Source organism: Pelodiscus sinensis, chromosome 4, assembly GCF_052426305.1.
Source record: "Pelodiscus sinensis isolate ZL-2025 chromosome 4, ASM5242630v1, whole genome shotgun sequence".
In the NCBI taxonomy this organism is placed as follows: domain Eukaryota; kingdom Metazoa; phylum Chordata; order Testudines; family Trionychidae; genus Pelodiscus; species Pelodiscus sinensis.
The window spans coordinates 116,171,480-116,195,739 of NC_143055.1; the positions used below are offsets into that span (position 1 = coordinate 116,171,480).

At 40.5% G+C, this 24,260-nt stretch overlaps 1 protein-coding gene across 2 annotated transcripts in view; it reads left to right on the top strand.

Moving 5' to 3' along the window:
• The first annotated feature begins 555 nt into the window (after positions 1-555).
• UNC5C (unc-5 netrin receptor C) overlaps positions 556-24,260 on the top strand; it is a 422,927-nt gene continuing 399,222 nt past the window's right edge. For both annotated transcript variants that reach the window (XM_006111944.5, XM_006111943.5), the window contains exon 1: positions 556-1,315. In XM_006111944.5, the coding sequence (XP_006112006.1) occupies positions 1,192-1,315 (124 nt within the window). In that variant the 5' untranslated portion in view covers positions 556-1,191. The remainder of the gene's footprint in view (positions 1,316-24,260) is intronic.

Here is a 24,260-nt window from a genome sequence, read left to right on the forward strand (position 1 = left end):
CCTTTGAGACGGCTGGTGTGTGGGCCCTGTAGAGCGGAGCTTCTGCCCTGACGCTTCAGTGTGCATAGTCTCCTAGTTCTCGCCCAGCACCGGATCGAGAGCAGGTGCTAGGCACACTCCTCTGCTGCAATGAAACACGCAGGCTGCAGCCGTGATGGACAGAGAAGCACTTCTTGGTGCATCTGTACACGTCTTGTAATAAAACGGGGGGTGGGAGCGCCCCTTCTTTTCCCTGGCTGGAATTTTGGTACCTGGCTAGTGGGTGAGAGGTGTATTAGAGACAGGCAGATCAATCGATCCTGGCAGGGGTTCTCCTGCCTGCAGTCCCCAAACGGGTGGGAGGGGTCTGCAGAGGGCGGGGGAGCCTCTCTCCCCAATCCCCCCAATGGTTTCTCCTAGCTCTTGTTCTGCCCTTTCAGGTAAGCTGCTAGCAAAAGAGCCCTTCTCCCGCCTCCTGGCAAGCAGTAGCGGGGCATGGTCCAGTCCGGGAATCCGGCGCGGGTTTTGCCGGTGTCTTTGGGAAGGCAGAGCTCCATTGGATGGAGCAATGTGCCTTAGCCAGGGCTGCGCTCTCCCGTGTAACATTCAAAGGAGGGAGCGAGGGGCAGGCGCGCTCTGAGCCTGGCTCCTCCATGCACGGGGCTAGGTGCGCGTGCAGCTCGCTCGGCGCTACTTTGCGCGCGCTCTCTGGCGCACATGCCCATCCACGCACTCCCAGCCGGAGTTAGGATGCTGCTGCCGCCTCTTCCTCCCCTGCCAGACCCAGCTCCCGCAGACTTGTTCCCACGACTATGAAATGACCAGTCCTCTTCACCTCGCAGCCGCCGCCTGGGCACCTGGTCTCCTCAGCGCAACCTTGAGCAGAGCCGGGGGGAGCAAAGGGCTCCTCGCCTCATCTCTCCTGTGCCTGTGCGCGGTGGCCACGCCAGGGGGGCTGTGAACGCGGCGCAGACTCGGGGCCCGGTAGCCGTTGGGCTCCCCACACTGGCTGGACGAGTGGCGGGGCACGCAGCCCCTTGAAGAGGAGAGAGGCTCTTGGAAAGCTGCTCCTCGCTCTTCTCTCCCCCACCCCACCCCACCCCTCCATTGCCCAAAGAAAGTGGAGTGCGGGGCTTGCTTCTTCCCGAGGACTTCAGCTGCTGCTGGGGGTGGGTGGTGGCGCTTTTCCTTGGCTTGCTTCGCTCACCAGCCATGGGGAAAGGGCTGGAAAGCACGGCTGCCCGATGCGGACTGGGACTGGGATACTTACTGCAAACGTTCGTGTTACCTGCCCTGGCTATCCTGAGTGCCAGCAGCACGGGCTCCGCAGCGCAAGGTAAGCCGCTCGGAAGGGGCTTAGCTGCCCACCCAGGCTCTCCTCCTTCAACTCCGCCTTAGCCAGCCACCCTATCTATCTATCTATCTATCTAATCTATCTATCTATCTATCTATCTATCTATCTATCTATCTATCGAGATTTGCGGGTCCACACATAAAGGGACAGACAACACCGAGATGTTCTTTCTCGCAATGCGCCCAACTCACTGAAATGACCAGGGGAGCTTTCTCCCGGGGGAAGCACCAGGAGCTGACCCTGCTCTGATCCGTGTGTTCTCTGCGTCTCTCTGTGCATTTAGGCACATTGAGCACAGTTGTGACGATTCCTCTGTGTGTGAGAGAGAAAGAGAGAGAGATTGTGATTTCCTCCGCACACATGCACACCCATCCTCCCTGCCCATGCTGGGGAGTAACTTAAAGAGCAAGAACAGGGGGAATTGACAGTATGGACTCTCGGATCCTCCCATTCCGGGAGCAGAGAGAAGGGGAGGTTGGGATCCGCATGGAGTGCAGCCCGCAGCCTACGTGCAGAGAAGTCCGAAATTCTCCTGGAGCTAGCTAGAGGCATCCATCCCTCTCTCCCCTTCCCGAGCTGAAATGGCTTTGCCGGATCTTGGGAAGACAGAGAAGAGAGGAGACAGACCCAAGATGGGTCTCCAGTAAGGGGACATGTAAGCTCCGCAGTCCTGGGTGGTTGACTGTCATCAGTGGCAAAGGGAGCGATGGGCCGGGTAGCAGTGGCCGCTGACTCCCCGGGGAAACACCTGGGGAGGGCAGCCCGGAGCTGCTCTGCACTTTCCATACTAACTTGGGCACTCACATCTCCTTGCCTCGGGCCCCCTTTCCTCTCGTGCTTTTCCATTGAGTGATCGGTGTGTGATGTGTGTATTGCGCAGCTGGTGTCCCTGATGGGTAGCTTGGGTAAACAGGTACTGTGATTTGTTTAATCACAATCATTTCTTGGGTCACCTACCTGACAAGTTCGTGTAAACAAATAAAATAACCCTCCACCTCTGTAAGGAAGGCTCCGCTGCCTTATGCTTTTACCCATACTTCCATTTCACACCGAAACTCAGGATATCATTCGAGCTGTTGTTTGCATCAGTTTCTTTGGACTGCAGAACCGCAAGCTTAAGGAGAGAAATTGACTTCAGTGGGAATTTGCTGAGGTGAAAGCCAGGCAGTCAAGAGTACCGTGAATGTGTTGATGTTGGTGTTTTATTTGCAAGCGTCTGCTTGCAGCTCTAAAATCTGTATAATTGGGAGTGCTGGAAAGAGACTTTCTCAACCTGACTAGGATGAATGAGTTTAGCGTAGGTACCAGATAAAGACACATCATGTTCAAAAGGCGGTGATCCGGCGATTTGAGCGTAGAACTCGGCCTTAGGTTTTATCACATCAAATCAAGAGAAGAGATCAATCAACGAACAAAGCAAGTTCGGCAGAAACGTCAAACAGGAAGATAAACTGGGCAGGGCACCACATGAATGGCAAATTGGAAGTGTTCCTCGTGTTTCTTTGTGTATTCCTTTAGACATCTCTGTGTCTCTGATAGTCAGAGAAGATTGGGAAGTTGGTCCTTTCTCCAATCTGTGCAGAGAAGCAGACCCTCCTTTTATACTTTTTTCTTCCTTGCCCAAAATACAATATGCCCAAAGGGAGTTAAAAAGTGTAGAGTGTAATGTCATTATTTTAATTTGCTTGTTCTGTTTTCTATAAAAAAATGTCCCTTTCTAAACTATCATTACTTCCAACCCTTCACAGTGAATGTTTAGCTACTTCTTGAATATGCCATAAAGGGCAGTGAATCCATATGTTGCTAGTCCTGGCCAATTCACTACAGATAGTTTCTGTGTAACACTATTTCTCTCTCATACACAGACTGCACATAAAACTTTGTTTGTCCCTTCCTCCTCTCCAACTCCCTCTCATTCCAGAAGTTATATCAGTAATCGAAAGAATGGACATGGGTTGCTAGTGTGTCAATGTGGTCAATAAATGTTGGGGATTAGTTGCTCGTGTGTGTGTGTGTGTGTGTGTGTGTGTGTGTGTGTGTGTGTGTTTAATGAAGATGAGGTTCATTAAAGCATTTGAAAAAAAAACGGCTCGCATAGTTACCAATAAAAAAAAGAAAGATTAGAAGTTGATACATTTTTGTCACAGCCAAGCAATAATATATTTTAGGACATAGATTTTACTGGGGAGTATTGGCACACTGTACATGAAGGAATTCTTTTAAAAATGTCTCAGTAGAGAGATACTTGAGAGGACTCTGCATATCTAACACTGTATAATCACTCTGTGAATAAAATCACACTAATTTATGACCTTTTTGACAATACTGTACCCAAGTGTTGCTAATGGCTCTGGGCTCCCAAGGACTCTGATGCCACAGGCTGACTGTCATGAATCTGAGAGCTTGCTTGTTTTTTAGGAAAGAGTGAAGATATATGTGTTGCATATTATGTTTCTCTCTGTAGCCATTCTCATCAATTTTCTGTCAATACAAGGGATCTCTTAATCTATTCTCAGATTCACCCTGAGACTTGGGGTTAGATAGCATGAGTAGAGTACATCAGAAACTTTATCATGAAAAGGAGGTTTACAAGAAAATAAATGAAATAAAATTTGGTGGGCATTGTGTTGCTTTTTTTCTGTTTTGTTGTGCCATCATTTTGTATAATTGGTTCACATCTGAATCAGGCTACATGATATGTGTATAGAGATATTAATGGTACTGTGTGTTGGTAAACCTTACAGAGTATGTAACAACGAATGTGGTTGTAGAGAAGGGGTCATGAGGAGAAAGGATCCCCTCACTAACCTCACTTTTTATATCTTACATGTTCCATTTTTGCTACTATTTACATTTTTTCTTAGTAACAAAATTATTTGTAATAAACAGAAAACTCTGGGCATGACTCCTTGCACACACCAGAGTAGGTAAGAAGAGGATCAGGCCTCTAGACCTGAAGAAGGTATCAATGTAAACTATGAAAATACTAATATACACAGAATATAGCTGAGCTCATGCAGTGAGAGAAAGAGCATGAGAGGTCACTGGCAACTCTTTCGTTTGTGATAGAAAGTTTATTACTTGCCAGGGTGGAAAAATCCAGAGAATGTGGCCAGGATACATTGGGGTTTGTTTGGGACTTCCCCCTCCCCCACAGATTTCTCTTTCCATTCCTTGTTTGTTAGAACCAGACATACAATTTAGATGCAGATCTGGATTTGTGATCTTTGTCAGAGTTTGGGAATCTTCAGACCTGGTATCTTGCTTTGGTGATCTCTATATATGTCATATTCCATTTTCTAATGGTGCTGTGTGAAAGAAAGGGAGCTACAATTTACCTGCAGCCTTGTTATGAATTTTTCTTTCAATGAAGGATTGGGTAAAACATTTTTCCACTTTATTTCTTTACAAAAAATATTATTGGTTGATTTTTACTCAGCTTTAAATCCAGAGGCCTTCTCTATTTTTGTCCATTCTCTTCCATCCACAAATAAGTTCACTTTGTGTCTACATTGCTTTGATTGTTTGTGTGACCAGTAATAGAAAATGGCCAATTTGGAAATCCTTTCTCTCAAGAACACATAATCTTCTGATCTTTGGAGGAATTGGCACAAAATCAATACTAGTTTTGGGTTTTGCAAAATTCAAACCCAATTAATGCTATTTTTTAAAGAATTTTGTTCCCAGTTTTTCTCTTCTTTAGTATGTAGACTGAAGGAAAGAGTCAGGACATTGTTTTAGTTTTACTTGGTTCTAATACTGTTTATTCATAATTATTAAATGCTTTTGTCCTCCCTGCTCCACCCCTACCCCTTCATCTTTTGAAGAAGGGTAAGGATGCCTTGGGCATTTCTGCAGCCCTCTCTCCTTTTCTCTTTCCAATTCCTCCTGGAAAATAAGTCCACTAATTGAGTAATTGGTGGATCCCCCCCCTCCCAAAGATGCATATCTCTGTGTCTCAGAATGTCAGTGTATATGCCACTGAATGGAATTACTAACCAGCAACAGAAGAACATACACTTTCTACTTTACTCACTGAAATATTCTTCTCCAGTTGTCATGAAGTCATATGAAAAGCCCACAGCTTTTTAGTTAAGGGGTAATCTACTCCAGAGCTCCCAAATCCAAATATCCCCAAACATTAGAGAATGGGGTTTTAGCAAACCAAACTCAAATCGTGGTCTCATATTCAAGATTGGGGTTCCTCTCTATAGTGGGACCAGTGCAAGATTTTGGAAAATGCCCAGGGCAAGAATTTGACCTATCCCAAATTTTGAAAGAGGGGATGTTTATATCTCAACTGAGAGCTGAATTAACCGACCCAGGCTTATCTCCAGTAAGAGTATTTGTTATTTCCAACTGCCTGCTTGGCGTGACTAGATTGATGGGATTCTGATTTTGCATGTACCAATTTAATCCACATTAAAGTTTTTCAGAAGTTATACTGCAGCTTCTATTATTACTTCTAAGGCACTCGGACATCAGAGTGCTGAGGGGTTACTAAGATTTTTGGGCTAATAACGATGTTGTGAGAGCTGGGCTGCAAACTGAAAGTCAAAGGTGATGTACAATACAGGTTTTGTTTTAGTTGATCATTAACAACAACAAAAAAGAAAAACAAAACCCCAAAAAACAAAAACAAAAAACCCCAAACCAACCAATCAACCAATCAAAAAATGCTAAATCAAACAAAAACAAAAAGAAAAGAGAGAGAAATGTTGTTAATCTTAACCCCCCAAAATCTAATAAAGTTAAAGTGATAATTTAAAAAGAAAACCACAAGAGCTGTATTTGTAGATATTTGTCCTAACTCTGTGTACCCTGTATTAGCAAAAGCAGCAGTCTGAAAATGCTTGGTGCGGAAAAAGTGAAATATAACATATGAATTTACTAACCTTTTGGGGATGCACTTTTTAATTAAATACCTAAATGCATCTTGTTGCTAAAGGAGTGTGTGTGTGTGTGGGGGGGGAGACTTAATTATCTTGATGCATCAGTGAACCGCTTTTATTTGATAGTGTGGATGTACCAGTATTTGTATAAGTAAAGAAAGTGACGAGCAATATTTCACTGTGAAAATTAATTTCTTTTAAAGTCATGTGCCTGTGCAGCTTTCAATGACATTAATCATTTTGGGCCAGATTTTGCTATAACTTGCTCCAATTTTAGTATTGAAAGTAACTTCATTGAAATCAAAATAGCCCATTAAGTGTACTTGCTGAGTGAGTGGCAACACACTCAAATCACAGTAAAATCAATGAGGTCAACTGTGAGTAAGGCACTTCTCATAGGGAATAAGGGATGCAGAATCTGGCCTTTTTTATCACTATTCAATAACTAGCACCAGATTACAACACTTATGAAAAAATATAAACATTGAGCACAGCACCATTTCTGATGTCCTTCCATCTTTGTATGACCAAAATACATGGTTTAATTTAATCATCCCAAAGAGCAACATTCTTGCTTCTCTTGAGTTTAATAATAATAGTATGCAAATCATTGATCATGTGGGATTTTTAAAATCAGTTTCAAAACTTTGTCTCTTTATTGTATTCTGGGGAAAACTTTGTATGTAATATGAATAGTGTAAAACTGAATACATCATTACACATATTTAAATGATTTTCTTAATTTAATTTTCAAAAACATTGTGTGTTCTTGAAAGCACAAGTAAAGCTATGTTTCAAAATGTAAGCAAATCAGTTCCACAGCTGGCCTGCAGACCAGAAAAGAAGAAAATGTGCATTATATTTATATTAAAAGACATTTTCAAGTGACTATGCTGACGTCTGTACATTAGTAAAAGACTGATGTTGTGAGTAGCAGGCTTTTTGGCTCAGTCACACAAAGTGCAGAGAAACCCAATTCCCTCTGAAGTCAGAAGGAGTTCAGAGAGCTTAGAACATTAGAGCAGGCTTTCTTACCATGCATGATAAGGCCAACTGTGCTTTGAAAAAGAACCTAAATGTGGACATTTCATTCAGCATAGTAACAGTCATCTAGTTAGCAGTAACCCATTTTATAATGTATTACATGTTTGTTTCCTGAAGTTGAATTCATTCTGTCGTCTTTTAAGAATTCAAATGAACCCGATGAAATTTTTGAAGAATCAGGTCCAATTATCCTTCTGGAAAATGGTACAAACAGTGCTATTGTGGCCTACTGCAGGAAAAATAGGCTTCAGTTAAAAATTTCTCTAAAAATTATAGTTGTTTCTTTACAATGGGCCAAATCCTATTTGCTTTACTCAGAAAGCACCTTGGGAAGCTGGTTGTAAGTCAGAGAGGAGGATTTAACCTAATGTAAGGAATCAGTTGTACAAAAGCTTAGGTAGCTTTTTAATTTAAAAAATATTTTTATTTAAGCCATCTGAGTACATTCCTCTCTAAAATAAAGGTTAATTTAAGCTTGAGTTCTCTTTCTTGGGGTTGTGATATGTTTCAGTGTAATTGTATGAATGTCAGTAAAGAACAGGAGATACATTTTATTTTTATTTTTATTGTTTTTGAAATTGAGAGAGAAATGTTTTAGTTTGTCAAGTGTACACATTATTAGCCACCCAGTGGAGGTGTTCAAGTTTAGCAGGCAGCAATCTTGGCGTCAGTACTGATAAAACAGTAATTACCTTGCCTGTCATTTTCATTAGCCATTTTTGCCTTCAGAGTCTTCTTGCAGTGATGAAACAGTGTAAGCTTTTAAAATGTAAGTCAGGGATCAAATGCAAGGAATAAAATAGACAGGCAGGGTTTTTCCAGTCTACTGCAACCACCACCAACATAGCCACAGAATAGTGTTGTACGAAAGCATAGTTCACTGCCAACATTTTTCAAGGACTGGGGAAGAACAGTGATGTTGTAATTTACTACATGTACTCCACAGAGTCCAGTTTCAAGATCAGATGTCCTTTAAGCATTCCATCATAATATTGTATATCCAACAGGCAATCTTAAGGAAATGACATTAAGCCCTTGGGATGCACATTTCATCCAAACAATGACTTAATTTGCATAATTTGATGTCAGTGTTTTGAATTTAAAAAAAAATTACATTGAAAATTAAATGTAAACTGGAATGTGTCAAACCAACAATAACACTATTCCTTCCATGATCTGCTGGCATTATAGATACTACATTTCCCTATGCTAAATTTAACTGTCGATCCACTTGCAATATTTATAAGCTATGGGTAAAATCCTGAAGGTTCAATAAGACTTCCCTCTTTTCATTAAACATAGTCATTTTGCAGTGGCACTTGCATCTTTTCTTTTAATCTTGTCACCATACAGGAATACACAGGCAATGAGATTTCAGTAATGTAACATGTGGCTGTAAGATGGCAGGCAGAGACACTATTTGAGATAAATAAAATAAAGTCCCAACTCTAGCTTAGAAAGTCCCTTTCCTCAGGGCTGACTCTGTTAATATAAAGAAGATTAAAAAAACAAGAACAAAGCAACTCAGAACAGTTGGTAACAACCACCAAAAGCCTATCCATCTTTTAGAAAGCTAGAAGGGGAGAGTATATAATCTTATCCCAGATAGTCATTGCTTTTGAAGCTTCTGTAGCTTAACCCCAAATAATTTATTTTATAATCAGGAAAAGTGGCCAGTCCTTGTAACCTATTGCACACCGACATCAGCAGAACCCCTTTTTATGTTACCACACAATTATTAAAACAAAAAAATCAGAGCTGACTAAAATTTTTGTTAACCAATTGGGGGCTCTTCCACAGACTTCCTGCTGTGTAGACAGTGCCAAAAGTCAAAATTTCGACTTAAGCTACGCAATTGATGTAGCAGAAGTTGTATAGTTTATTTCAGCTTTAGTCCTGCTGTGTAGACATGCCCTTAGTGGACAGTTTGGCCCCTGGTGCAAGTTAGAAGTCTCATAGCTACCCTAAGTTACACTAGTTTGTAATAGCTTCTGGAGGACCATAACACCAGCAGGGATCACTGGACCACAAGAGTGTTCTAGCTAATTTTGCTCCTGCCTGGTATTTTCCTTATGCTGCCATGATAGAAAGAGTTTTTGCAGAAATGGGAATGTATGCTGATTGCAAATATCCCACACTGGAGGAACCTTTAATGAAGGGGTGGAGAACTTTCAGCCTGTGGCTCACATGTGGAACATCAAGGTTAGCTGCTGGCTAACCACCAGACACTTTATTTACCTGAGTGTCTGAAGGCATGGAGCCCTACAACTTCCAGTGACCGTGGTTCACCCGTTCCTGGCCAATGGGAGCTGTGGGAAGTGGTGGTCCAGCCAATAGGAGCTGCAAGCAGCAATTCCTATGGATGCTCAGGTAAACACAGCATCTGGATGTCTGCCAGAAGCTAACCTTAATGAACCATAGGCTTTAATGCCTTTTGGGGGAACTTTTAGCAAACCTTTGCATAACATGGGATGAGATCTCTCCTAGTGCACATTAATTGTTTAATCCCCAGAACCGCTTTCTGAGCTAGGTAAATGTCTGTAATTGTACCCATTCTTGCAGATGCAAGCACAGAAGGAGAGATGTAAGAGGATTTGCTCAAAGCCACAACACAGTATCTTGTATCAGAGCCAAGATTAGAACTTGGGATTCTCAGATGCTGAAGATCATGTTCATTGGTCCAGACAATACTGCTGCTTGTCTGACAATTTGTAAGACAGATTTCACAAAAGAAATGCTACCATGACAGATATAACATTACTTTATGAAATTTGAAATTATCCTTGCTCATTTATGGCTTATTTGTATGCACTGGTAGTGTCTAAAAATTGTAAGTATTAAAGCCTAAGGCCAAACTGTATTTCATAACTCAGAAATAGGAACTTACTAATTAATATGATTGCCTAAAAGCTGTGATAGGAGCCAGAGGCCTGGTTCTTATTTCACTTACATTACTGTAACTCCTCTGAAGTCAATGAAGTTACTCAGAATTTGCAGAATCTGGTTCAGTTGAGTTACTTTGGTGGAACACCTCAGTGTAAGTGGAATTAGAGTCACACCTTTCATCTTTACTTTTGATTTACTAACATATTACCTTACTGTTTTATGCATTTTAATCAGTCAGTTTACACTCATACAGATCTACACAAGTCATATACACTGTGAGGTTGTTTAAGAAATTGAATCAGCACCTTTTTATCTTGCTGAGGTAACATAATCAAGTTTATATGCTTATTCATATGTGTTGGTGGCGTCCTTGCTGAGGAGCTCAGAAAGGTTCAATTGACCTCACAACAGCTGAGCATTTTGCTCATTATTTGGTATCTACCAATCTCCTTTCAGCCATTTTCAGGAGGCAAAGTAGCTTTATTTTTTAGTCGCATACTGACTGAGAGGTTGAAATGTTAAGCCATGTGGATTAACAGTGTATCCTTTGAGAAAAAGAAAGCTTGGGTTTTTCTTGATCCCCTGGGTGCTGGATGTAATTGTTAGAGAAATCTTGAATTCCATCAGTTATATATTCAAAGGAACATGCAACCAACCCTTCTGAGATCCTTCAGAGGAGATTGATTCTATCTCAAGCTGGTTTGGAAACTTGTTAAAACTAACAGTCCCAAAGATGTTTCTTCACTTGCGTCTGGTACATTTCTGGTACAAAAATGAATAGATACTCTGGGAACATACTTAGTACAAAAATTCTTCGAGAAAAATAGCTCTACCGTAAATTTGCTGAAATGATTATGGGTAGATGATTAATTGCAGTCTTATAAAATGTTTCATTTATTTATTAGCTCTAAAATGCATGGTTTATCCTTGCCCAATCCTAACATATATATTTTTGTTGGAAAGCTTACAGTTGAAAGAAAATAATGTGATACCACTGAGGTTAACTGCTGTTCAGTCAGACAAAATCTGAGGAACAAATAATTAGGACACAGAAATGCCAATATAGCAAATGAGCCTTATTCTGTTCACAGTTTAGACTATCCTTATGTTGATGTAATTTCACTTACTATATTGGAATTACTCCTAGTTTACACCAGCTAAGTGAAAATTTAATCATGCCCAAGGTCTCAGTCTGCCTTAGCCTACTTTTTTTTTGTAAATTTAACTTACACTTTTGCCAGTTTGCTCTAAACTGGTACAGACACATTCTTCTCTCCTCCCTTAACAACATTAATAATGATTTTCTGTGTCAGCCTTATTTCAGCAATTTTATAAATAATGAGCTTCCAGGAATAGCAAAAAGTAACTACAATTTAAGAAAGTCACAGTGCCACAAAGGTGTCCAAAGTGAATTCTGAGGTTCACATGTAGTTTAGATGAGTGCTATAATGAAACCCACAGCACCTCTTTCTAGGGGATAGGGCATTCGCCTGGGGTGCAAAGGGTGACGGTTTCTAGCCCCACCCCAGGAGCTGCCAGACTTTCTAGTGCTGTAAGGGGAGGCAAAATTGATTACCTACAGGTTTTATTGCCAGTTAACTCTGAGTATTTTCAGGTCCATGATAATATGGTGGGCCTGTAGAGTAATTAAAACATATGGACATGGGCATGGACTGAGGTCCAACCCTCAAGCAAGTTGCCAATACAATTCTTGATGTCTCATGATTTGGGAATCACAGTAATAAAACCCTCGTAGTCCCCAGTATCTCATTATAGCAGGAAGAGAATACTAGCTAAGGGTGCATCTACACAGCAGGACTTAACTCAAAATAAGCACTCTTCCCCTGACTTCCCTTACTCCTTATACAATGAGGGTTACAGGAGTTGGAGTAAGAAGTCCTCCAGCTTGACAGTATTTCGACATTATTTTGAAATATCTGCCTGTTGTGTAGACCCAGACTAAGTTAGTTTGAAATAACACTAGTTATTTCAAAATAATTTTACTGTGTAGACATACCCAAAGTGACTGTGCAGTTCAGATTTCACTCTTTGCCCACATATGTGATGTGAAAGTGTTAAATGGAGAAGAACGTGATTTTCTATTCATGCATTGGGCTCAATACCTTATTCTTTTGGGTCAGAACCTGCCTGGATAGCTACTGATCCTCAAAATGGTTTTTTTTACAAATGTGTGCCCTGATTTTTTTCAAGCCATCATTCTTCTGATAAACTTATTTCATGAAGTCATCCTAAACATGGCTCCAGACTGCTGCTTTCTGCCTCTTTATCAGTTTCTGAAGTCTAGAGCAACTTTTTCATCTCTAGTTCAGTTAAAACTCCATAGTTGTTCTTGTGTTCCTCACTGCTGAACTGAAATGAAATTAGGGCACTATTTGCTCTATTTTCTTAATTAAATTAACTGTGATCAAAGTGCTAAAAAGTAAGCCAGGAGCTGAAGGTTACATTATCTCTCTCTCTCTCTCTCTCTCTCTTCCTCCCTGCCTGCCTGCCTGCCTGCCTGCCTCTGGTTCATACTGAAGTGGCTCTCCAGCTTCTAAAAGATAAATGTCATTGTTTAAAAAAAAATGACTATTGGCTAAATTTTACTTCCAGTGATTCAGCATGTCCTTTCAAGTCTATGGAGTTACTCCAGATTAGCATCTTAGTATTAGATAGCAGAATCTGGCCAACTACATGTACATGTCCACATAAATATATGTAACATTTAACCGGTTTAATGACTTCCTGCCTGAGCACTCAGTGGGCTTTGAACCTTAGACCTTTGGCACTAAAAACATGGGCTTCTACAATTTGAGCTAAAAGAACATCACAGTAGCTGGTATCAATACCGGGTTATTAACCTCTATAAGGCTGTTCACTAGTGTGCAGTATGACATGGATAAACACTGTACATATGCACTGTAAAAGACAAAAGCTGTTTAGCTTTGCTAGTTTCTGTCCATTCCTTGTCCTGCAATGTTTCCTTATAGTTCTTATTTTCTCAGAACAAAATAAATGTTATACGTTTATTTTATGTATTGAGCATATCTATTGGATGAAACCTTTCCGCTGTGCTAATTTATTGACTTTCTTCATAAACATTTCTGTGGTTTGTAGTCTCCAAGGCTACGTCTACACTGGCCCCTTTTCCGGAAGGGGCATGTAAATTTCACGAGTCGTCGTAGGGAAATCCGCGGGGGATTTAAATATCCCCCGCGGCATTTAAATAAAAATGTCCGCCGCTTTTTTCCGGCTTTTAAAAAAGCCGGAAAAGAGCGTCTACACTGGCCCCGATCCTCCGGAAAAAGTGCCCTTTTCCGGAGGCTCTTATTCTTACTTTTTTAAAAGCCGGAAAAAAGCGGCGGACATTTTTATTTAAATGCCGCGGGGGATATTTAAATCCCCCGCGGATTGCCCTACGACGACTCGTGAAATTTACATGCCCCTTCCGGAAAAGGGGCCAGTGTAGACGTAGCCCATGGGAAAACCTTACATTTCCACTTATAAGAAATCACAGGATGAAAACTGAATTAAAATGACTAAGTGACACTGCATGGCCTATTCATCTGCTACATCTTACTGATGAGCTTTGTTTATGAATATTTGCTTTTCAAGAAAAAGTTTTCACTTCAAAGAGCATTTGATACACTATTTGGACCAACTCCTATTCTCTTTCTTATCCACCTTATCTCACAAACTACCATGGAACTTGCTTGCTTAAATAAGGCAAGCAATATTTGATCTTCAAAGGCAAAAGTTTAACCATCAGCAGCACAAATGCAGAAAATGGATTTTGCTGGTATAGGCTGGGCTAAGGTTAATAAATTGGCTTTAAAGATAACAGCAGATTCCAGCGTCCTTGGGTTTGTTTTGCATTCAGTGACAGTCACTAAATCAGAGAAAGGAATGTTCAAACAACACACTTGAAGAAAAGTGAATTTTATAGAAAGGGTCCATTCCTGCTAATAGCCAGTAACTGCACATAACCCCACTGACATTAAAAGTCCATTAGCTAAGCCCAGTTTAAACAGCAGCTGATGCTATGTCAGCTAAATGTACATTAGAATTTTTCATGTAATGCAACAATAGCACTTCTGTAATTTTTCTAAAACTATGTACATTAAAGAAAGCAAATGTCATCTGATAGTAATAAGATGCAGAGCTTACATTAAAGTGGGGAAGGAGCAGTAATCAAACTAAAATAACCATCTGGCTACATTAATTAGAAGCATGAAATGGTAACAAGAAAAGCCAAGGGTCACAAGTTTGAGAATTAATGTTAAATCAATATTGTTTTGAAAAATTTAGGAAATTGTGCTTCTGAAATTGGCATGATGGCCAGAAAGGTGGATCTGAGTTTGGTTTTGCTCATTAAAAATATTACGGTATGCCCTAGATCAAGAAAATCTTCCATTGAAGTCAATAGGAGATTTTTTTTGTACAAGGAGTACTGAATTGGATTCCAAGAAAAAATGGTACTCTCCTAACATATCTGAAATATGTCTGTTTGCAATCATTTGAACCTGTCATGATGCAGTGTTTGTATTCAAAAGAGCTTAAGTTATGGTTAATCATTATTAAAGCAATTAATGTATAGCCCTGCTTAAGCTGGGAAATAATTTGTAGAAATGCTTGATACATGTTTTCTAAGAAGAAAATAAAAGTTATAAATGACAATGTAAGGAAAAGTAATGTGTTCTTTATAAAGCTAATTACTCATATTTAAAATCAACCATAAGCTCTTAACATAGAGAGCCCACTAAAGTACAAAGAGCTTAGTTCCCAAATTATATTGGGCACCAACCCCATTTTGATAGATTCTAAAGTTTCCTATGGAAACAGATAATTGTGCTACAACTATAATGCCATTGTGGATACAGACTGAGAAGTTTTTTAGTAAGCTAATGTGAGAGCTGAGAACAGAACAGTAATTAATCACTTACAGTCACATTCTCAACTACTGTGAAGTATTACTATAATCTCCTCCTCCCCCTTTTCTATTATCAGTCCATTAGTGAAATCCTGTACAAGTACCAACAAGAGTAGAGCTGTCCTTAAATACATGGCATATCCTCAGCAAAAACCCTACATATATATTCACAACGGTCACTTAATTTCTCAATGCTCTGTGTTAGAATGCAGACTTCTTTACTCTTCCTTTCATTAGCCTAGCCTTCATTTTTATTTTCCAAATTTGAAGGCATTTTCATCAGTATTGTGCCCAGAACAGATCATGTGTTAGTGAACCACAGAATTTAAGGAGGGTAATTTAATTGTATTTTTTCCCTTCTGGAAATGAACATGTAAACATATTACTTGCACTAAAGTCTGTTTTTAATTATAAACAGTGGCTTTTTCTTGTTGACAGATTTTCACATGGAAACCTTTATTGGATCTGAGAAGACCTTTTTGCCATCATTAGCTCATTTTCCTTAGTGCTTTTATCAAATACAGTAAAATACCATTTGTAATTAATTCTGAGCTTGCATGGACATATTTAATATAATTACCACACAAAAGCCTGTTTACTAACATATTGCTTGGGAAACCTGTCTGAATAATCTGCTCTGTGGCACATATAAACCAGACACTAATAACAGCTGCAAATATTTCACAATATAGTTAGGGAGCTTTGATTTTAATTCTAAGCTCATTTTAGGATTTTAGGGATAAAGCATAGGGCAGAAGTGACTTTTCCCATGTTTCCCCTTGTTTCTTGGATGATTTCTTCCCTTAGAGATAAATACAAATCATTACTGTATTTTATTACAAAACTAAATACATACACATTTATGAGCTGGGAGTATTATGGAACTGAATTATGTTAGCGCTAACAAGATGATGCTGTTTAGATTGGATCTGGACAATTGCTGCATTATAGTCATGAATTTTTTTCATAGCAATATGCATTGTAATGCCAATACACTTTGTCTTTCTGAAGGTTTTACTATTTGTTTCTCATTGGCTGAGTATTTGTGTATTGTGTGTGAAGGAAGATTTTTGCCTGAGATGTATACATAAACCTGTTAAGTGAAAGTAACTGTGCAAATAATTCCAGACCCCAGCAAGCTATGCAAAATTTTGATAACCACAAGCCAGTTCTTGAGCAGAGTTTACGTGGCATTAATGCACACAAAAGACCTATCAGATTGTGCAAACTTACATACTCTGGACCAACTTGTCTAGGAAAGTTTAGGCTTGATGGTAACTATGAAGAGGAGGAAAGGGACCATAGCCACTCCATAGTGAAATTTACGGAGTTTCCTGAGGCCAGCAAACTCACCTTTATGACTTTCTCCTGCATTATTCATGATCCATTTGCCACACATTTCCATCTCCATCCCCCAAAACATATACATTGAAGATACAACTTGTGGGGGATTGGAGGAGGTCAGTGAAGTATTACTATAATCTCCTCCTCCCCCTTTTCTATTATCAGTCCATTAGTGAAATCCTGTACAAGTACCAACAAGAGTACTTTGCTTCTTTTGCTCCTTCTCTTCTCCGCTCTCCAAGATTGCTAGAGGATGGATGTAGACTCTTTCACCTGTTCAGATTCTGGGGTTATAATGGAATTACGAATTTGGGAGTGAGGTCTTTGGGTCATATGGGCTATATCTAGACTGCAGTGCTTTTCTGGGATACCAGAGGTATCTCAGAAAAGCAATGCTGAGTCCAAGGAACTGTGTATCTTTTTCCACTTTACTGTTGAAAGAGGCTTTTCTGAAATTTGGCGCATCTATATGGTGCCAAATTTTGGAAAAAAGTCCTCTTTCGACACATCCCTTCTTCCTCATAAAACTAGGCTTCAAGGGATGGCAAAAGAGCGCGTCCACTTTTTTGGAAAAATTTCCTTAAGCGTAGCAATTTTCTAATTCTCTCTCTCTTTTTTTTTAAGGAGCAGAAGTACCAAAGCACATTTGATAGGAATCCAGGCATTAATAAAGAGTCTTTGACACTAAAAAATCATGAAAAAAGTTTTCTATCTTTATAAGATCTTGTCCAACTTAAAAGGACCACAAGAAAAGACATGTTTCTAGAACAGCAATTACTGTGTACAATGACTTTTATGGCTAATAATTGCTTTTATTAATTTTTAAAACAGTACATTTTGTAGATATTTTCTTTTACAATCATCTTCTAAGCTAACCCATCCCCACCTCTGCAAATCCTAATAATTAAAATGAAGACTGTGCGTCAGCATTGCCCCTCACTGCTCAGGGCTGTTTGTTCTTAAGAAAGCATCCTATTTAGGATCAAAAAATGATATGAACTTTTCCAGGCAGGTTTACTGTCTCACCAATACTATGTTTTTACTATGGAAATGATGACTACATTTTGATTATCTTATAGAAATTGCTCATTTAAAAATAAAGTTATATTTCCTTCCCTCACTTTTCCTTAACTAGACTATGTAAAAACAAACAAACAAGCAATACCTTTGTCAAATTAGTGGTTTCAAAAATGATTTAGAAATAACAAAAAAAAAGTTTATTTCTCTCAGGAACCAGAGATTTCTAAGGGTATGTCTACTCTACCACGCTAGTTCGAACTAGCGGGGTAATGTATGCATACCGAACTTGCTAATGAAGCCCGGGATTTGAATTTCCCGGGCTTCATTAGCATAAAGCCGGCGCTGCCATTTTTAAAAGCAGCGAACCCTGCTAGTGCGAACCCTGTGCCGCGCGGCTACACGCGGCACAGGCTAGATAGTTCGAACTACGTAGCCATTCCGAACTATCTGTACTCCTCATTCCACGTTCTACGTAGTTCGAACTATCTAGCCCGTGCCGCGTGTAGCCGCGCAGCACAGGGTTCGCACTAGCCAGCTTTTAAAAATGGCGGCGCCGGTTTTATGCTATTGAAGCCCGGGAAATTCAAATCCCGGGCTTCATTAGCAAGTTCGGTATGCATACATTACCCCGCTAGTTCGAACTAGCGGGGTAGTGTAGACATACCCTAAGATATTGCAGTTCTTCTTTTATTTTTGTTTCCTTCTGAAACATATTAGACATTGTATTGGGCATAAAGACAAGAACAGTCAATTTTTTAATACAAATTATATAGTAAACAGAAAATTCTTTCTCCTCTAATTAGCTATTGTCTGGAAATTTTGGATAGGAATGAGCTTATTTATTAGAGTTGGTTTGTGGGGATTTTGATCCGCAGACTAAATAAAATGTCACCTTGGGAATAGTATAGTATATATTTAATAGATGTTCCTACCTCATGAATCACAGGAAAAAGGCACATAGGCAGCCTTTTTAAGGTCACCAAAACATGTTATGGATTATGCTACTTTAAGCAACAAAGGGAAGATTATAAAGTAACTGCTCCTTTTTGTCAAGGTTCCAGTAAACACACAGCTAACTCATCCTGTGTAATTACTACAGGGAATTGTGCAATGGTCTCTTACTGATAGTTGTTTGTAATCAGGTAGACTGAATCTTGCTGTGAGAGGGCCCACCCTCACTTCAGTAGAGAGGAGGCTTACAAACTCCTCTGGTCTCAGCCAGCACTAACCAGATGTACCTAGAAAGCCTGCTCTGTCTGGAGCGGGGAAACTTAAAAAAGAGAAAGCCTACTCCAGGAAGTGGCTTTGAATAGGAAGACAACTGCTCTGCCTCAGACACTGCTGGCCACAGAGACCAATCAGCAAAGAGTCAGATAGTCACCAACCTTACCTCTCCTGAGACAGCACAAACCAGTGTGAAGCAGGGCGACCCAAAGAGAGGGGTGATGGAGGCAGAATCTCATCCTGATTAAAGACAATATATTCACAAAGCTAAACCCCAAAAGAGTGACCAAAAAGACTGCCGAAGAGACATGCTACTTTTAAAAAAAACCCTCTGATTATACACCCTTTCCTAAACCCTTCCCCTTTGGGAAGGAGAGAGAAAGGGAAGCTTTTGTATATTTTGTTTTGAGAATCTGCTGTGTGCTACAGATGGGGGAATGATATTTTAAACAATTCAAATTATGGTCTAGTGGGGACTTTGAGGAACCCCCAACCTACCACAAGTGGTGGAGAACACAGGCATAAGTATACCTGGTCGACAAGTTTAAAAGAAAAGTCGTAGAACAGAATAAAGTTAAGTAGGTCTGAGCAAGATGGAAGTAGAGTGGGGATATAAGTGGCTAGCAGAGATGCAGCATTAGCAAGCTACTCAGCAATAGCAGTTTCATCAGCAGTTGCTGAAGCAGTGGGGATCACCCAGCAGCAAGTTGAGTTTCATGCAGGAACAGAAAAATGATCGTACAGTGAGTTGTGCATATGAACAACTTGTCTCCATAAACAGAGAAATAATGGAGTCTCAGTGTTGGACAAACAGACAAAGACAATCATGGCCCAGCTGCTGGTGCCATGTGGGTACCACCCAACAGGACTGAAGCTTGCATACCTGGACACCTGGAAAAAAGACGGAATTGTCACAGGTATTAGCCCAATTTTACTGGCCAGGCATGCATCAGGAGGTTTGTAAAGAGTATATTGTTCAACCTGCCTGGAGTGTCAGTTAGTCAGCTACAAAGTGATTCTGAAGGGGTCCTTGGTCTCTCTTCCCTTGTTTGAGACAGTCATCAGAACAACCAGAATAGACATGACCAGGCTGCTAGAAAAGACTTCATCCTGGCTCCACCCCTTCTGTTTGAGGCCCCGCCCCTCCAGTGCAACCTGGGGCCACTTCAAAAAATTTTTTGCCCACCTCTGACCTATGCTAAAAAGAGCCAATTTTTCCCTTGAATTCATGCTGAACTCTGACACCTCAAATGTTAGACTTAGCGCTGTCCTCTCACAACACTTCAGAGGGGAAGCATATCCAATTCTCTATCTGAGTAGGAAGCTATTCCTTGGACAAGAAGGAATACTCAGCCATTGAAAAGGAGGCACTGGAGTTCAAATGGGTCTTATGTATTCCTGTTGGGTAGCCTTTCCTCCATCATCACAGACCACTCTCCCCTATGCTGGATTCACACCTGGAAAGACAAGAACCCACATACAGTCTGATGGTATCTTGAACTACAGAGCTCTATGTAGTTTCAGAGTGCAACCCCCGGGAGAAAAGGACTATGTTAAGGTTGATTTCTTTTCACAGGAAATTGGAGCTGGAGATGACCTATACCATAACTACCTTTCAACTTGTGGGTTGGGGGGAGAGGTCTCAGAGAGGGCACACCCTCACTCTAGTGGAGAGAGAGTTTATGAGCTCTTCTGGGATCAACCAGCACTTACAGGTGCACCTGTAAATTTTGCTCTGCATAGAAGGGGAAGCTTAAAAAGGGAAAACCCTGCCCCAGGAAGAGGCAGTGAACAGGAAGAAGCCTGCACTAACTCAGAGACTGCTGGCACAGGGACAGATCTGAAAAGAGGAAGACGGTCACTGGCATTGCCACCACTAGGCCTGGATGGCAGGAGAGGCTGGCGGGAGATCCTAACCATGATAAAAGACCTGTTGATAAGCCAAACCCTAAAAGGGTGACCAAAAAGACTGGTGTATGGGGCACACCTTTTTCTTTCCTTTTTTTCTTTTAATTCCCACCTCTCTCTGGGGAAGGAGGGCAAAAAGGACCCTTTTGTTTCTTTTGTTTGTAGAATCTCTTGTGTGCTACAGACAGAGGAAGGGCATTGTAAACAACTCAGATGACTCAAGGGAGCTCCCAATCTACCATGCTTGCCTTGACATAAAACAGAGGAAGTGGTTAAGAGATAGGCCTGTAATTATCATCAGCAGGTGACCAGAATGGAATGTCAGAGAGTTATTTTAAGAGACAAATATTGCTGTAGGAAAAACTTCAGGACTGTCAAGGCCAGACCACAAGACAGTTAAATGAAAACTGGGTGGATGGTTAAAGAGTGGAGGGATTTCTTTGAAGGCCAAAAGAAGAGGCAAATTTAGTTTAATTAGACTTTTGGAAAGTTCTTCATTTTACAGTTTACCTACAGCACTCGAGCTTTGTGCAAGTGTTTGAAAACTGATTATGTTATTCTTAAAACTACTAGAAATATATGAGATGTAAAATAAATATACTTAAGAAAAACAGGAAGGCTGCGTCTAGACTGGCAAGTTTTTCCGCAAAAGCAACTGCTTTTGCGGAAAAACTTGCCAGCTGTCTACACTGGCTGCTTGAATTTGCATAAGAACACTGACGATCTAATGTAAGATTGTCAGTGTTCTTGTGCAAATACTATGATGCTCCCACTCAGGGATAAGCCCTCTTGCACAAATGTATTTGCGCAAGAGGGCCAGTGTAGACAGGGGAGTACTGTTTTGCGCAAAAAAGCCCCGATGGCAAAAATGGCGATCGGGGCTTTCTTGCGCAAAACCGTGTCTAGATTGGCACTGATGCTTTTCCGCAAAAAGTGTTTTTGCACAAAAGCATCCGTGCCAATCTAGACGCTCTTTTCCGCAAATGTTTTTAACAGAAAAACTTTTTCGTTAAAAGCATTTGCAGAAAATCATGCCAGTCTTGACGCATCCGAAGAGAAAAGGTTAACATTCATCACAGATTGTTTGATGATTTATTTTCTATGAGCCTGATCCTGCAACATTTTCTAAAATCAGGATTCTTTATTTATATGAATAATCTTGTTGAAGTCAAAGAGACTCCTGGAGCAAAAACAGTATTACTCTCAGAAGTACAGATTTGCAGGATTGAGGGCCATCTTTGCAGTGGAACTTCCTAGATTTCAGTAATTCTTGTAAACTTTGAACACAAGAGGAAGATGAAGAACTAAACGAAAATATGTGCAAGTCTCACATATGAGCAAAGAACTCACTAAAGAGAGTGTGTATGTTATATATAATTAGAAATGTCTGTCTGTCTGTGAGTCTGTTTGTTCAAGAACTCCCAAATGATAAGCACTAAGACCACCAAATTTGGTATGAAGATTCTTTTTATCCTAACTTAAAGCAAAGACTTGGTTTAGTCATGCCAAGAAAAGGGAAGCACCTGGAATGGAACGGTTTTCCATAACATGGAAAGGGAGGAGCTCTTTGGAGGTATGCAATATTAAGAGTGACCACTGTGAGGCAGCCACACAGCAAGCAATTGGCCAGTAGGGCTGGGGCTCACCTTCTTGTCTGACACTACACCAGGTATGTAGCCTCCCTGCTCCAAACCCTCCCTCCGCCCCAACCCTTGAATGCAACACCAGTGGGGGGAGGAGGGAAAAAGCCCTGCCAGCCATGGGGGTAGGGTGTATGAAGGCCCCTGCTGGCTGGGGTGCAGGAGGGCTGGGGAAGAGAGAAAAGGCCCTGCTAACCAGAAGGGGGGCAAGATGAGGAGGGAGAAAAGGCCCCACCAGCAGGAGTGGGAGAGAAAGCCCCTCCAGATGGGACCCCCCACTCTGAGCCCCTCCTTACCCCAACCCTAACTCTCGCACCCCCACATACCCAGCCCCCTGCCCTGAGCCCCTCTTCAACCCCCCCATCCTGACTCCTGAACTCCACATGTTCCCAGCCTTATGCCCTGCCCCCTTCATCACCAAGGCCCTGCCCTGACTCCAGCATCCTCCACACCACCAGCTTCACTTTTATTATATAAAAAGAGAGCGGCACAGAGATCTGTCAGGGTTTTTGTTCAATATTTAACATTGCAGCTGGGGAAGGATCATTTCTTATCAATAACTTTCCTGCATTGATGCTAACATATGCATAATTTTGGTGGAACCATTGGGTACAAAGAGTTGTATGTTATATAAATGATAGTGATAAAACAGATGCAAGAGCTCTTTGGCATCACACCCTGTAAAACTCTCAAAAGAAATGCAAAAGGTTGAAACCAAATTCTGTAAAATCCTTATTTCTGTGAAAGCCCTAATAAAACTTTGAATATGAAAAAACATATGCAAGTGCTCAAATTTAAGCATGGGAATAATCCCATTGAATCTCAGAATGGCTGCCCTTGTGCTTACAACTTAGTTTTACAGGATTGTTGGGGCCTAAAATGAGTGGCACCATTCAAGTCAATAATAGGTTAAGGATTATTCCCATGATTAAGGGATGTCAGGACTGGGACACAATTTTTGTCAAGAGTCAGGATACATCTAGACAGTAGGGCTATTTCAGGATACCCTGCATCTTTTAAACATGCCCATTATTTCAAAATATTTTTCAAAATAGCGGATGCACTATTCTGGCATTCTGGTAACCGTCATTCCACAAGGGTTAAGGGATGCCTCAAAATAGTGTATTGTTTCAAAATTTGACACTGTGTAGATGTGCCAAATTTTGAAATAAGCTATTTCAAAATACAATCGAAATAAAATATGCAATTTATGTAGTGCCGATTGCATATCTTATTTCAAGTTTAGGGTACTGTGTAGATGCACCCTCTGGCTCCCATTATAGAAGTTTTTGATTATCTATGTATTTATATTTTTCTGTACCTTAAAGAGAAATCAAATTTCATTTTATATGGGTACGCGAGAAATGTTATTGATTCCTTTTTATGAGGCATTAGTGAAATCTATAGAAGCCTAACAAAAGCGTATAGTTAAGTTTGGCAGAATTGCCCGTCCTTTTCACATGTGCAAAAAATAAATTACAAAGTGTTCATTTTGGCTGTTTAAATTGTGTGGGAGTAAGTGAATTCATGAGATTGAACACCTCTTAGTAGAAAAAGAGGGCATGATATATCTATATGACCCCATTAATTCCAAAATGTGCTTAGCAGAGATTTTTTTGAATACTTTGTTTTCCTGCCTAATGGCACCATATATTTATCACTATAAAAACAAGCAAAGAAGTCAATCACTCATTACACCTTGCTAGAAATGCCTTCTGCATTCCCAGTGGTAGTATGTCAAGATCTTGTCCTACTTAAAAAGAACATGCAGGATTTACTCTGGAAATGTACCATTATGAGCCAATCCTTCGCAAATATATGAAGCAGAGAGCAACCTTAAAAAGTTAAAATAAACTAGTCACACTTGACCTAGTACACTATAGTAGCAGAGGAAGAGATTGAAAGAATTGGTGTGTCTAAAGAGCTGTGGGGTGAACATAGAACATGGCAAATTTGATTAAAAAGAAACATTGATCTAAAAAATGCATAATAAAATTTGGACAGAATGTGCAATAAAGTATTTCAGGAGGAAATAAAGT